Below are 14,517 nucleotides of genomic sequence, written 5' to 3' on the forward strand. Positions count from 1 at the left end.
ACACTGCACATGACATCACTTTAACGACATTGGTGCATGTAACGTCATATGCATGAGGTAGAGGTGTGTATAAGCTCAGTGCCTAGGGCAGCACCGGACCTAAATACACCCCTGACTATGGATCTTATAAATATATTAATAATAATATATTAAAAAACATAAATTGAATTATTGTAAATAAGGCAACACATGGTAGCCATGGAAACTGGCTGTATTTAAAGGTAATAGGTTTGATATGTCTTATAATCGCAGTGATTCTCATTCAAAAAACAGGCCTTTAATTGCAATAGGAAGTGATGCACATAATTTAGCATTTTCCTGCTAAGCAATACACCCCTCAATTATGAGACAGAGAGACATAACAATGGTTAGAATGGCACATTCACAATTACGTTTGTTGTACAATTATTATGGCTTATTTAAAAAAGCTGCTTATTATATGATGACAATGTTACTTAAATTCAGAAATATAATAGGATAATGTAATACAATGAAGGACTGGGTGATTTGAAGCTGTATATACACAGACAATTAGATCCAAATGATGGGAAATATTCCAATCACTGCCAAATGAAATGATAGCTTATATAGAAATTCATTCCTTGGCAATGCCGACACTGAACTGACTTTGAAAAAACTAACAGCTTTTAGTTTTAACTATGTCATATGTCACTTCTAGGTCTGAACATGGAATCTGAAGTGCCTCCCTATGGGGAGCGTTAATATGCATGGAATGACAGATATTCTTGGGTGAGTATCAGTCAAGTCAGTCTTCATTCGGTCACATCATTCATTTTCTCTGACTCATCTGTTTTTCAAGCAACTTGTGCTTACTGAAAGGGGAGATGTCAGTGAGAAGGACTGTAGGGCACGGTAGGAGTAACTTGACTTAGGGCTGGGCGATATACCGCTTAACACCGAATACCGGTGTTTTTTTTTTTAAACTATATTCATTTTTCACCCCGCAATACCGGGGTGTCAGGGTACTCACCCGTGCGGCCCGGTCTTGCGCGCCTCCTTGCGTGCGCACGTACATGTCAAAGCGTGCACGTCCGCGATGCGCTGACGGCGCCGGTTCTGCGCATGCGTGGAGGGTATTTAAAGCTATCAAACGCCTCCTCCTGTGCTATGTTGTCTGCGGCCTTGCCTGGGAAACTAAGCCTGCCTGATTTACCTTACGACTTTCTCTTGCCGATCCTTCGCTTGCCTGATTTTTCAATACTGCAGTAATTATTCTCTAATTTATTAGGAAATGGGGTTAACACCTAATCATGCATGGAAAAAAAAAACACCGTCAAATACAGTGACACCGATATAATTTTGAAAAATACCGTGATATAAATTTTTGGTCATACCGCCCAGCTCTAACTTGACTGACACACTTCTGCTTTTGATTCCCAGGCTCATCCTTTAAAAACGATAGTGGATACTTCTAGGCCCAGATTTGTGGAGAGGCCACAAAGGGCCGTGCCTAGGGCGGCAGAAGTTTAGGGGTGGCATGCCGCCCCGCCGAAACAAAATGTTTAAATTTGACTCGTTGGGAGCTCTCCCCACTGCTCCGTATGGAAGCATGCACACTCGCGGCTGGCGCGCGCGCGGGGGGGGGTGTCGCGCGTTCACGCATGCGCATGACTGGAGGGGGGGGGGCGACCAACAGGGGTGGCCTCCGGGCCTAAGGCTTTAGGTCAAGAATCAGCCCCTACATTGGTATCAGGAGACTGAAGGCCCTTAGGCTAATGCCACATGGATAAACACAGGCCAAAAATCAGCCCTACAATAGCATCAGTCTTCCCCTATGCCTGTACCCTGAGTCACACTAAACTTTGTTGTTTAATCAACAAACATCATCATCCCATATTTAAAACAGATGGGCCTAGGGCTGCCACCTCCAGTTTTTTAAGGGACTGTTCAGGACAAAACCCAGTTTTCAACATTCTGGGAATAACACAGTAATGCCACCCCTGATGTCATTGCATGGCATGCAACCCGGGGTTTAAAACCTGGAAAAGGTGGCAACTCTAGATGGGTCCCTTAGGTAAAGGATACATAAAGACTTTTTCTTCACTAAAACAGGTATTAAAATGCTGGCCATACATGGGCTGATAAAGGCTGCCAACTTGGCCATGTAAAAGGCCCTTAGTAGGTCCTGTGACAGATATTGATCTGGCAGGTTTCAAAAATCCTGTTGATCAAGGACTGCACCAGCGCAGTGAAAGGACCCATCACAAAGAATCAAGACAGATGGCTGTTTTCAATTCTTTCAGGAGTCACGCAATTGGCTAGAATAATGCTCTATAAGAAAAACAAACAAGGCTATACACAATGAGCAAAGTTTAAAAACAAGAACATGTTATCATATCAGCAAAGCTCTTTATATTGTTCTTTTTTTCCTCCAGTGAAAAGTGTTTTTCTTTTTCCTGCTTAGAAGTAACAGTAGGATGTTGTGGGAGCAGTCTGACTGGGCACGTGTCTCATTTCACTGCTGGTTTCCTACAACCAATTTGAAACTAACAGGCTTATAGTTTTCAGGCTGAGAATGGGATGCCTTTTTGAATAGAGGCACCACTGAATCAATTTGCCCTTGGCACCATACCAAACCTCAAATAATTCTGAAAAATTAAGTAAAGAGGATAGGTGGAGACATTACTAGAGGGGGGCACATTTAGCGCTAGGCCAAACCCTTAAAGAGATACTGACACCAGAAATTAAACCTTTTTTTACATCTATCATAACATAGTCTTTGCATGACCTTCATTTTTGCTATAAAAGTATTTGCCCAATGCTTTTATATTACCTGTCTGATCCCCCATGTTCCCCTATAAGGGGGCTGCCATATTTGTCCAGCAGGAGGCCGTTAGCATTAGAAACTATAACTGACAGGCTGGGAAGGGACAGTCAGGTTGGTTTACTTCAAGTAACAATTATTTACAAAAGCAAATCTCTCAGCGAAAATCAATCAACATGACCTATAGGCAACTTTTTATGTACATTCATATTTTGAGGAGTCGTTTTTTAGTGTCAGTATCACTTTAATGTGCCCATGGCAAGACCCAGAGCAACACAACCCCCCCACTTGTCACCCACCCTCCTATTTACAGACTACCCACACTATATAACAAGCAGGGCTTGCCAGCTAAAAGAAGAGGAGCAGGAGCTAACGACAAGGCAGAAAGGCTGGAACTTGGGGTTGGCAGGCAGAAAAGGTACATGACTGGTGCCACCCACTGTTGCACTCTACGCATGTACCTCTTCTTCCTAATTCTAGTTCCAACACTATCACAATCTCCTATACTCAATGCCTGATATAGGTTGGTGGTAAACAGAGTCGGACTGGGACCCCAGGGGCCCACCAGAAAACCTTAGACCCTAGGCACACTCTCCAAACTATTTTTCCTCCTTTCCTCAACCAACATCTTTATCCTCTTAGTCTCTTTTATTTACATGCTAAATCTATTTTTCCATCTATTTCTCCTCTTTGTTTTCATTCAGAAATAGGGAATAACCATTAAGCAGGCCAAATGGTTAGGAGCAGGAGGGTCCACTGACACCTGGGCCCACTGGGAGTTCTCCTGGTAGGCCAGTCAAACACTGGTGTTAAATACAGAGACCCACTGCATCTTACACCAATTGGCATTGCCTATCTTTCACTGAACAATGAACAATTAAGAAGATGCCCACGTTCTGCCCCCCAGCTCACACAATGTGACTACAGCACTACTAGATGCATGCAGTATTTTATTCATGGTATAGTTATAATAATAGTGGAGTGGAAAGACCTGCACCTATAGGCAGGGTTTTTTTTTTAATGATTTCATCAATTTGTTTAGCAGCTCTCCCGTTTAGTATTTTCAGTTTGAATAAGAGACTGAAAGGTGAATAAGAGATAATCAATGAAAAGAATAACAGAAAACATAAAATTGTAGCCTCAAAGAGAAAGGAGAAAATTACACCGGACAAATTACAAATGCATTAAAATAAAATAGTTCTGTCTATACTAGTGTTTAAATAAATTGGGGTGACGTTGTGCCTTTAAGACTTACTATCTGATGTAATGCAGTGCCTACAGGTGACTCCAGGGAGGACACATTATATAACAGTAGAACTTCTAACCCTTTAATTTGTAGGTGTCAGTTTTCCCTCCGTGGCCTAATTATAACATAGTAAGTCAGCAGTCTCTGGGTGTAACTGGCAGTTTTTGTCCAGCAATGGATGTACAAACAGCCTTGGGCAAGTCCTCACTGAAATTTTCCATGCAAAAGTGAAAATACACTAAAGCAAGGGCAAGGAATGTTGAGTAATAAATAGAGCGATACGTAACGGGCATATGTCTATGAAGATTCTCATTCATCCAGGTCATGATATACAGTATCTAGTAGAATTAAGTCTAAAACAACTGGACTTTTCTGAGTTTTTCTTGAAAACGTTTCACCACTCATCCGAGTGGCTTCTTCAGTTCAAATGACTGGTAGGGAATTCCCCGGTATTTAAACTCTTGATGGTAGTAGAGTCACAGACATCCAATCACAATGGTTCCATTGAACTTGTTCAGTTAGGTGTTAGCTGAAACTGACAGGTGTAAGAAGGTATGATCCAATCACAATGGTACCAAGATTCTCATTGATGAAGGTGTTAATCCTTCAAAGTACATGACTGGAAGTGTGAACTGTTGTGAAACTGCCGGGGTAAGGATGTCAACGCGCCATTGTATGTTGGTGACAAGCGGTGTCTCAGGCTCCCTCCTCTGTTCAGGGATGGTTTTTCCAGGTTGGCATAAATGGCCTCTTTCACACCTCTTTCAAACCATCTGTCCTCTCGGTCCAAAATATGCACGTTACTGTCCTCAAAAAAGTGACATTTTTCTTTGAGGTGTAGATAGACCGCTGAGTCTTGTCCTGAGGAGTTTGCCCGCCTATGTTGGGCCATTCTCTTACAGAGAGGTTGTTTTTGTCTCCCCAATGTATAAGTCTGAGCACTCTTCACTACACTGGACAGCATAGACCACATTACTTTTCATGTGCTTGGGTGTTGGGTCTTTCGGGTGCACCAGCTTTTGTCTCAGGGTGTTGCTGGGTTTGAAAAACACAGGAATGCGATGTTTGTTGAAAATTCTCCTAAGTTTTTCTGATGTTCCAGCAACATATGGAATGACTATGTTGTTTCGCCTGCTGTGTTCCTCCCTTCTGTTTGTAGGTCTGGTCTTTCTGTTGGTCTTTGATTTGGTTTTGATGAAGGCCCAGTCTGGGTACCCACAAGTTTTCAGAGCTCCACACTGCTCAACGATTCAGACACATATGAGCAACTCAAGAGAGATCCAACAAGCAACTACAAGAAGAAGGTTATAGACTGCTTGCAGCACCTTGAGAAGGAAAAGGTCATCAGTCCAGCTTTGTATCGTCGCCTTTACCCAGGCGAAGCCACTCCATGCCTATATGGACTCCCAAAAATACACAAAGAAGGAGCCCCTTTGAGGCCAATTGTCAGCAGCATTAACTGTGTGACTTATAACATTGCTAAATACGTGGCCAACATCTTAGCCCCCTTAGTTGGAAACACAGTACACCACATTCAGAACTCCATGGACTTTGTCAAAAAAGTGAAGGAGTTAAAGCTGGAGATCGATGATACAATGGTGTCCTATGACGTAACATCTCTGTTCACATGCATACCCACTGCCGAGGCAATTGATACAGTGAGGAAACGGCTGAAACAAGACACCACCCTCAGCAGCAGAACAAAGCTGACCCCAGAACAAGTTTGTTCCTTATTGGACCTATGTCTCAATACCACTTACTTCAAGCACAAGGACGTTTTCTATAGACAAAAACATGGCTGTGCCATGGGTTCGCCTGTGTCTCCAATTGTAGCGAACCTTTACATGGAAGAAGTGGAAAAGAAAGCCCTGGACACCTTCAAGGGAACAACACCAAGTCATTGGTTCAGATATGTGGATGACACCTGGGTCAAAATTAAAGAACGCGAGGTTCCAGCCTTCACCAAACACATAAACTCGGTGGACAAAAACATCACGTTCACAAGGGAAGATGTGAAAGACAGCAAACTGGCTTTTTTGGACTGTGCTATAGTTATCAAAGAGGGGAGGGACCTGGATATTGAAGTATACAGGAAACCCACCCACACAGACCAGTACTTGCTGTTTGATTCCCACCACCCTTTGGAACATAAACTGGGTGTAATTAGGACTCTACATCATCGGGCTGAAACTGTGGCATCCAATGCAGAGGCCAAGGAGAAAGAATATAAACATCTAAAAGGAGCTCTGAAAACTTGTGGGTACCCAGACTGGGCCTTCATCAAAACCAAATCAAAGACCAACAGAAAGACCAGACCTACAAACAGAAGGGAGGAACACAGCAGGCGAAACAACATAGTCATTCCATATGTTGCTGGAACATCAGAAAAACTTAGGAGAATTTTCAACAAACATCGCATTCCTGTGTTTTTCAAACCCAGCAACACCCTGAGACAAAAGCTGGTGCACCCGAAAGACCCAACACCCAAGCACATGAAAAGTAATGTGGTCTATGCTGTCCAGTGTAGTGAAGAGTGCTCAGACTTATACATTGGGGAGACAAAAACAACCTCTCTGTAAGAGAATGGCCCAACATAGGCGGGCAAACTCCTCAGGACAAGACTCAGCGGTCTATCTACACCTCAAAGAAAAATGTCACTTTTTTGAGGACAGTAACGTGCATATTTTGGACCGAGAGGACAGATGGTTTGAAAGAGGTGTGAAAGAGGCCATTTATGCCAACCTGGAAAAACCATCCCTGAACAGAGGAGGGGGCCTGAGACACCGCTTGTCACCAACATACAATGGCGCGTTGACATCCTTACCCCGGCAGTTTCACAACAGTTCACACTTCCAGTCATGTACTTTGAAGGATTAACACCTTCATCAATGAGAATCTTGGTACCATTGTGATTGGATCATACCTTCTTACACCTGTCAGTTTCAGCTAACACCTAACTGAACAAGTTCAATGGAACCATTGTGATTGGATGTCTGTGACTCTACTACCATCAAGAGTTTAAATACCGGGGAATTCCCTACCAGTCATTTGAACTGAAGAAGCCACTCGGATGAGTGGTGAAACGTTTTCAAGAAAAACTCAGAAAAGTCCAGTTGTTTTAGACTTAATTCTACTAGATACTGTAACGGGCATAATTAAATTAACTAGTTACACAGGTATGTTATGCAAGTTCTCCACTGTACCCTAACTCCTAAAGGTAGCCATATACTGGCCTATCCCATATGCCATCTAACCAATCAACAGTTAACATATCAGGGTTTGAATGATTGCTGGTACCAGTGCCATAAATTGTACATCTACTCCTTGTTTTCCTTTCGCTCTACACTGTGCTGCTTCCCTGGAACAGCAAAATGAAAGATACCAGTACACAAAAACATAGGACATTTTTATCGTCACTACAAATTTAATGGACCACGTGGGTCTCCTTTGGGAAGTGCAGGGAGTAGCCAGCATGGTTTTCATATGATTAACACTTTATTGCACCTTTAATGCAGCTTTTTTTCTCCTGCTGTGAGTCACAGACTAATAGGAAAAGCAATTGGTGGCACCACAGAGCAACTCGCAAAACTAACATGCTTTGTGAAATAGGTTCATTCATTAAATATCCTCTAAAATTCAAATACAATTCGGGTCCTTAGGACCTTCTTCGCAGCTTATCTTCCCGTGACTCATATCTGACCAAAAACTAGGCAAAAGTTGATCAGAAAGGCTTGATTTTTTGCTATTTAATGCCTGTACTGTTTATATATATATATATATATATATATATATATATATATATATATATATATATATATATATATATATATATATACATATATACAAATCATACAAACATAGGGACCAAATCCAACTTGAACCCTACTGTTGTTGAATAGAGAGAGAGAGAGAGTCCTGTCAGGGGCCCAATTACATTCATGAGCCAGTTTTATCAGGAGCCAATTAACCTACCTGTCAGTGGTATAACAACAACATGCTGGGCCTCCCCATAAAAAGATCTATGTGGGGGTAAATGGGTCTGCTTCCACTATAGTTACACCACTGCTGTTATTAGAGTATAAGGGTTGTGACACACAGGGAGATTAGTCACCCGCGACAAATCTCCCTTGTCGCAGGCAACTAATCTCCTCAAAATGCCATCCCACCGGTGAAAATGTAAATCGCCAGTGGGATGGCATACGTGTCGCCAAAAGAATGTACAAGCTCCGCACAGATAGTGCCCAACTGCAGAATCAAACTCTGTACCCTAGCCACTGTGCCAGCATGCTGCCCATTTTCTATTTAGTTTTTATCATAATTTAGGTTTGTATTATTAAGTTGGCACGACTCTTCCCAGCAGAAGGTTTTATCTCTAACTCTGGTTACGATCTGCGTATTGTTTGATCTGAATGCTGGCACTATGGCTTTATTTTTATATACACACTTTATCTCATGTTTATGGCACTGTAAAGATATGGTCACTTTAAACTTTGTATCTTTATTCTTCTTTTTATATTGTTTTAAAGGGACCATATGTGCAGACTTTCATTCACAAGTCATTGGCATGAAGCGGGGGGGGGGGGGGGGTAGCAGGTTGTATTGACAGAGAAATGGCAAATTGAACATTAGCCTTAAGGTGGCCATGCATGGGCAGATTTCAGCTGCCAATTCAGGTCCTTAGGACCTTCTCAGCAGCTTATCTGCCTGTGTATGGGGCCTCATATCTGACCAAAAATTAGGCAAAAGTCGATCAGAAAGGCTTGATTTTTTGCTGAATTGGGGACAGCATCAGCTCATTGATGCGGCCCTCGCTCTGACTTTTCCTATCTGCTTCATTATAATGCAATTGTTTGGCCCTAAAACCAAATAATCACATCAGCATGATAATGGGGGAAAGATTTGCTCATTTGGTGAGTATTCCCAAGCTTTCCAAGTGCATCAGTGACTTTATAAAAGTTCTATCATTAATGGTACAAGGGCCTTCTGTGCTGAAGCATATACAGCTGAATGATGGTACTGAGCTAAGGGGTACACCAAAACACACTCAATAATAAATTGCATACCTTATACAAACCATAGAAATGCAAATATTTCCTTTAACAGCTCTGTATCTCCACTGGCACACACATTTTACATTTATTAATGCTTTATACACTTATAAAATGTACAAGCTCCCCGCAGATTGTGCTGAACTCAAACTCTGTACCCTAGCCATTGTGCCAGCATGCTGCCCATTTTCTATTTAGTTTTTAGCAAAATTGTGGTCTGTATTATTGAGTTGGCACGACTCCCCCCAACAGAAGATTTAGATGGACAGTGGCCTAATAATTCAGGGTTTCCATAAAAAATCACAGTTGGCAGGATCCTCCCCTGATATATGGAGCAAGTATCTTCAACCAGGCTCCAGTTGTTTTTTTAATCAAAATTATTGGCTTTTAAATGAAGCTGAGCATTGTACTGTAGTTCAGCAACAGCTAGACATTCTCAATGACATGCAGTAGACCAGGGAACTGCAGTTGAATTTAAACGTTCATTCCACAGTTGCACAATTGCATTTTGTTATGGGCTGATGCCCTTCTGTATCTACCTGATGTAAAGTGCTGCAGTATAATTCCACATGTACAGGCAGGATGTCACTATATCATCAGTGCCAAGCACCTTGGACACAACCCAAGTATTATCTATAACTCTAGTGTTACGACCTGCATATTGTTTGATCTGAATGCTGGCACTATGGCTTTATTTTAATATATTCACACTTTATGTCATGTTTATGGCACTGTAAAGATATGATCACTTGAAACTTTGTATCTTTATTCTTTATTTTTTTATTGTTTTAAATGGACAATATGTGCAGTTTTTATTCCTATTGGTTTGGAAGAGACAGCTGCCATGAAAGTCATTGGCATGAAGCAGGGGGGGTAGCAGGTTGTATTGGCAGAGAAATGGCACATTGGGCAGATTTCAGCTGGCAATTCGGGTCCTTAGGACTGACTCTGCAGCTTACCTGCCTGTGTATGGGACCTTCGACAGGCCTCCCTGACTGATATTTGACCAAAAATTGGGCAAAAGTCGATCAGACAGTCTTGATTTTTTGTCGAATAGCAGACAGCATGGGCTCATTGATGTGGTCCTTGCTCTGACTTTTTCTATCCCCTTCATTGCAATGCAATTGTTAGCACGATATTGGGGGAAAGATTTGCTCATTTGGTGACCCTAAGCATTCCCAAGCTTTCCAAGTGCATCTGTGACTGTATAAAAGCTGTATCAATAATGGTACAAGGGCCTTTTGCGCTGAAGGGTATACTTTCATCCATTACCTTTTCCTGTTCAGCTGAATGTTGGTACTGAGCTAAGGGGTACACCAAAACACACTCATTAATAATTTGCATAGCTTATACAAACCATAGAAATGCATATATTTCCTTTAACAGCTCTGTATCTCCACTGGCACACATATTTTACATTTATTAATGGTTTAGAGTAAGGCAACGCTTATAAAATGTTTGGAGGTGCTACATAAGTTGCACTGCCCAGATGATTCAGTTCCAAATATGTATTGAATGAATCTATGCGCATAGTTCTAGAATCTAGATCATCGTGCTGTGAGGCTGGGAATGTGTGCTCATAGGATTATAGGGAAAAAAAGAATGGGTGACTGCTACTGGACAAGGGCATTCTATTCTATATGGTGATTACATAAGCTGGCCTGGTTAAGTGCAGTCAAACCAATGGCACTTATGGGCCTCCTGCTGCCTGAGGCACCCACCCCTCCTCCAATCAAGTCCTGGATCCTATCAGGCGTGTAAAAAAAATATGAAGAGAGATGCCAAAGAAAAATACATTACACCACGTGCAGCCAATCCCAGCAAGTATTTGAAGAAAAATAACACACAAGATATTACCAAAACTATTTACTTCCTGTTAGAACCAGCTTCCAACCATCATGTCACCACAGCCTCTTCCTGTCCCACCCCCTCCTTCCATTATCCCTTCTTTTATCTGTTAATTATTAACATCTGTCTATTAGTGAAACAAGATAGTGGAGTGCTTCTGTGACCCATCAAGAGCTAAAGGCCATGTAGAAGGTTTGGTAAATAGGCCAGCACTGGCCCGAAATATACCAGTAAGGAGAGACCAGTGAACAAAGATACACATACCACATTTGACAGACAGTAGGAATTCTAGGGAATCAGACACCCAGCTACTAGGGTTGCCATCTGGCCATTAAAATACTAGCCAAAGCCAGACTTGGTATTCCAAACTTACTGGCAATTCCAGCCTGCTCCTAACCCATGCTTCCAAGTTGGCCCTCTCCACTTCTCAAATTTCTGATCCATTTGTCCAGTCTGTTCCACTCTACCCCGTCACGTCATTGTCCCACCCCTTTTGCAGCATTAGCCTATCACATTTTGTCATCCACCCCTTGCCATCCCACCCTCCTCCTAATAAACCACCCAGTATTTTGTGTCAATCTGACACGGTGACACAGGTCCACCAAAATCTCTGGAAGCCTTACCTCTTTTGCAGCAGTCTGGACCTGGTCTTACCTGAGGGTGGCCCTAATTCTAGTTAATAGGCCCATCAAGTTCTCAGCTTCATCCATATGTGCTTTCCATTCAACAGCATCTGTAATGGAAACCCCTATAATTATATCTTTTACCCTAACATTGCATTTGTCCTTCTTTCTCAGTTAATGTCATCACCATTTCCCCTTAAGCTCTGTCTAAAACCACATTCCTGCTGAAGTAATCCTAAAATAAAAATAGCTTTTATTGGCATTATTCACACATATCTGCCTAAGGATTTCATAACTGACACAACTCAAGATGAATTTTGGTAGGGTACTTTTTTCTAGCTGATTTTTTCTATTTTGCATACCAATTTCCAACTTTACCTTACAGAACAGTGCAGCACATATCAAGCGTTGGATTGGGGTGTCCAGGGCACACTGGGGCTGGAGCACTTTTGCAACTTACATTAAAGAACAAGGAGACCCCTAAGAGTACAATTTGGGCAATCAAATGTATCATAGAGTCCTTTGCCCAAACCTCGATTTATTCCACTCGAACTGTTTTCTTTTGGTGCATTGAACCAGGATAGGTTCACTTATTTTATCGTAGGCAAAAAAAATATAGGTACCAGCACATAAAGTGAAGTTAGCAGGGGACGAGCCCCTCGTGTTTATTGGGTCACACAAGTGCCGTCTCTCCAGGGTCCATGCACCATGAGGATTTGCTATAAAAAAGAGTTCTGGGTGTGCTTGTGTAAACGTCCTTGCTTGATCAAAATTGTAGCCTCCATTTTGCTCCAGCTGTCATCCTCCAGGACAGTATGGTCACTCCCCCTGGCTCTGCCTAAATTATTAAATCTCATCTCAACACTGGTTCACATCATTCACATCATTTTAATATTGGGAAGCTCTTTGACCAGTCACTCTCCTTCTCTAACCATATTAATAATACCTTCGAAACCTGCCGCTTTTTCCTCCTCAATATTGCAAAGATATGCCACTTTCTTTCACAAGTAACTGCTAAAACACTAATCCATGTCCTTATTCTTTCCCGCTTAGATTACTGCAATCTCCTACTAATCGGCCTCCCAGACTCCCACCTCTCTCCCCTGCAATCAATCTTAAACTCTGCTGCCAGGATTCTCCTGCTCTCTCCTAAGAGGGAACCTGTTCAGCCTCACTTAAGCTCTCTAAGCAAAGGATAACATACAAAATCCTTCAGCTAACATTCAAAGCCCTTCACTCCTCTGCTCCTCACTACATTTCTTCTCTGGTCACTCTGCACGTCCCTGGTTGTCTCCTCCGCTCCTCTCAGAGCCTCTGTCTTTTTACACCAGTGATCCCCAACCAGTGGCTCGTGAGCAACATGTTGCACCCCAACCCCTTGAATGTTGCTCCCAGTGGCCTCAAAGCAGGTGCTCATTTTTGAATTTCTGGTTAGGAGGCAAGTTTTGGTTGCATAAAATCCTGTGTAAGTGCCAAACAGAGCCAATTATAGATTTTATTGGCACCTCCAGGAACTTTTTTCTTTCTTGTGTTGCTCTCTAAAACTTTTTCCATTTGAATGTGGCTCCCGGGTTGGGGATCCCTGTTTTACACTATCCACACCCACTGCGCTCTCGTCTTAAACCTTTCTATCTTGCTGCTCCTTACCTCTGAAACTCTATCCCTGAATCCCTCCGTAGGGAATACTCACTAACTCCGTTTAAGAAAAAAACTCAGATGCTACCTTCTGGAGCACTAAAACATTATTTTGTTTAGTCCTGCAATTAAGGGCAAATGCCCATACCTGGTGCACTCTTACCTTCCAATTTGTGCCTGTATGTTACCCAACAACTGTAAGCTCTACAGGGCAGGGACCTCCTTCCTACTGTGTCTCATACCACATGGCACTTATTCCCTGTGTATTTATACATATTTATTGTATTTATTATAACACTTGTCCTCCCTCTGTGTAATTTTGCATTTTGTAAGATTGTACAGTGCTGTGTACCCTTGTAGCACTTTATAAATAAAGTTATACATACATACATAACTGGCTGGGCAAAGTGGGTAGCAGGATGTGATGTCAGCTTGGTTTCTGGGGGAATTATATTTATTTTGGAGGAAAGGTAATTCTTAGTATTGTGTATTGCAAGTTATTTTCTGGAGTTTAGTAGCCGTGACAAGTAGCTGCTACTAGTAGCTTACTGTGTCTTCACCCTAAAGGGATTCTGTCATGATTTTTATGGTGTACTTTTTATTTCTAAATTACACAGTTTACATAGCAAATAATTAATTCTACTATTTAACATTTTAGTCTTGAACCAACAAATGTATTTTGTAGCTGTAATATTGGTGTGTAGGTGCCATCTCAGTGCATTGGGCTTGTGTCTGAGCTTTTCGGAGCGCTACATATTAAAAAAAACTTCTTTTAGGTAACCTATCGTTTCTCCTACTCCCATGTAACTGGAGGAGTCCCAAGCCTGACTTTTACTATCTACCTTTAGGGCTGTGACACACGAGGAGATTAGTTGCTGCATGACAAATCTTCCTTGTTGCAGGCGACTAATCTCCCCGAAATGCCATCCCACTGGCTAGAATGTAAATCACCAGTAGGATGGCATACGCGATTTGCAGAAGTCGAGGAAGTTTCCTCTCAATGCAACTTTGGCGGCTTCGGCAAATCGTGCCGCCGCGTTTGCCATCCCACCAGCGATTTACATTCTAGCCGGTGGGATTGCATTCCCATATCAACATAACTACAGCAGTATCAACTTCCTCTAATAGTCTGCACAAAGAGAAATCCATAGAATAACTAAGATTAAAAAAAAACTACAACAGCATTAGCATCCCCTAGTAAAAAGCACAAATAAACAGGAAATATAGGGGGATTAGTTCCCACCAAACTTTTAAGCCCATTAAATAAGTGAGCACTGTGAACACGATGCAAGTTAATGGTGGGCTTAATGATTCGGAAAAATATTTGACGTA

The 14,517-nt window shown here is 42.0% G+C and overlaps 1 protein-coding gene across 1 annotated transcript in view; it reads left to right on the forward strand.

The window, feature by feature from the left end:
* Positions 1–709: 709 nt before the first annotated feature.
* niban2 (niban apoptosis regulator 2) overlaps positions 710–14,517 on the forward strand; it is a 58,961-nt gene continuing 45,153 nt past the window's right edge. Inside the window, exon 1 of the mRNA XM_012968005.2 lies at positions 710–750. Within this exon, the coding sequence (XP_012823459.1) occupies positions 710–750 (41 nt within the window). The remainder of the gene's footprint in view (positions 751–14,517) is intronic.

The sequence above is a fragment of the Xenopus tropicalis genome, chromosome 8 (genome assembly GCF_000004195.4).
Source record: "Xenopus tropicalis strain Nigerian chromosome 8, UCB_Xtro_10.0, whole genome shotgun sequence".
Classification (NCBI taxonomy): Eukaryota; Metazoa; Chordata; class Amphibia; order Anura; family Pipidae; genus Xenopus; species Xenopus tropicalis.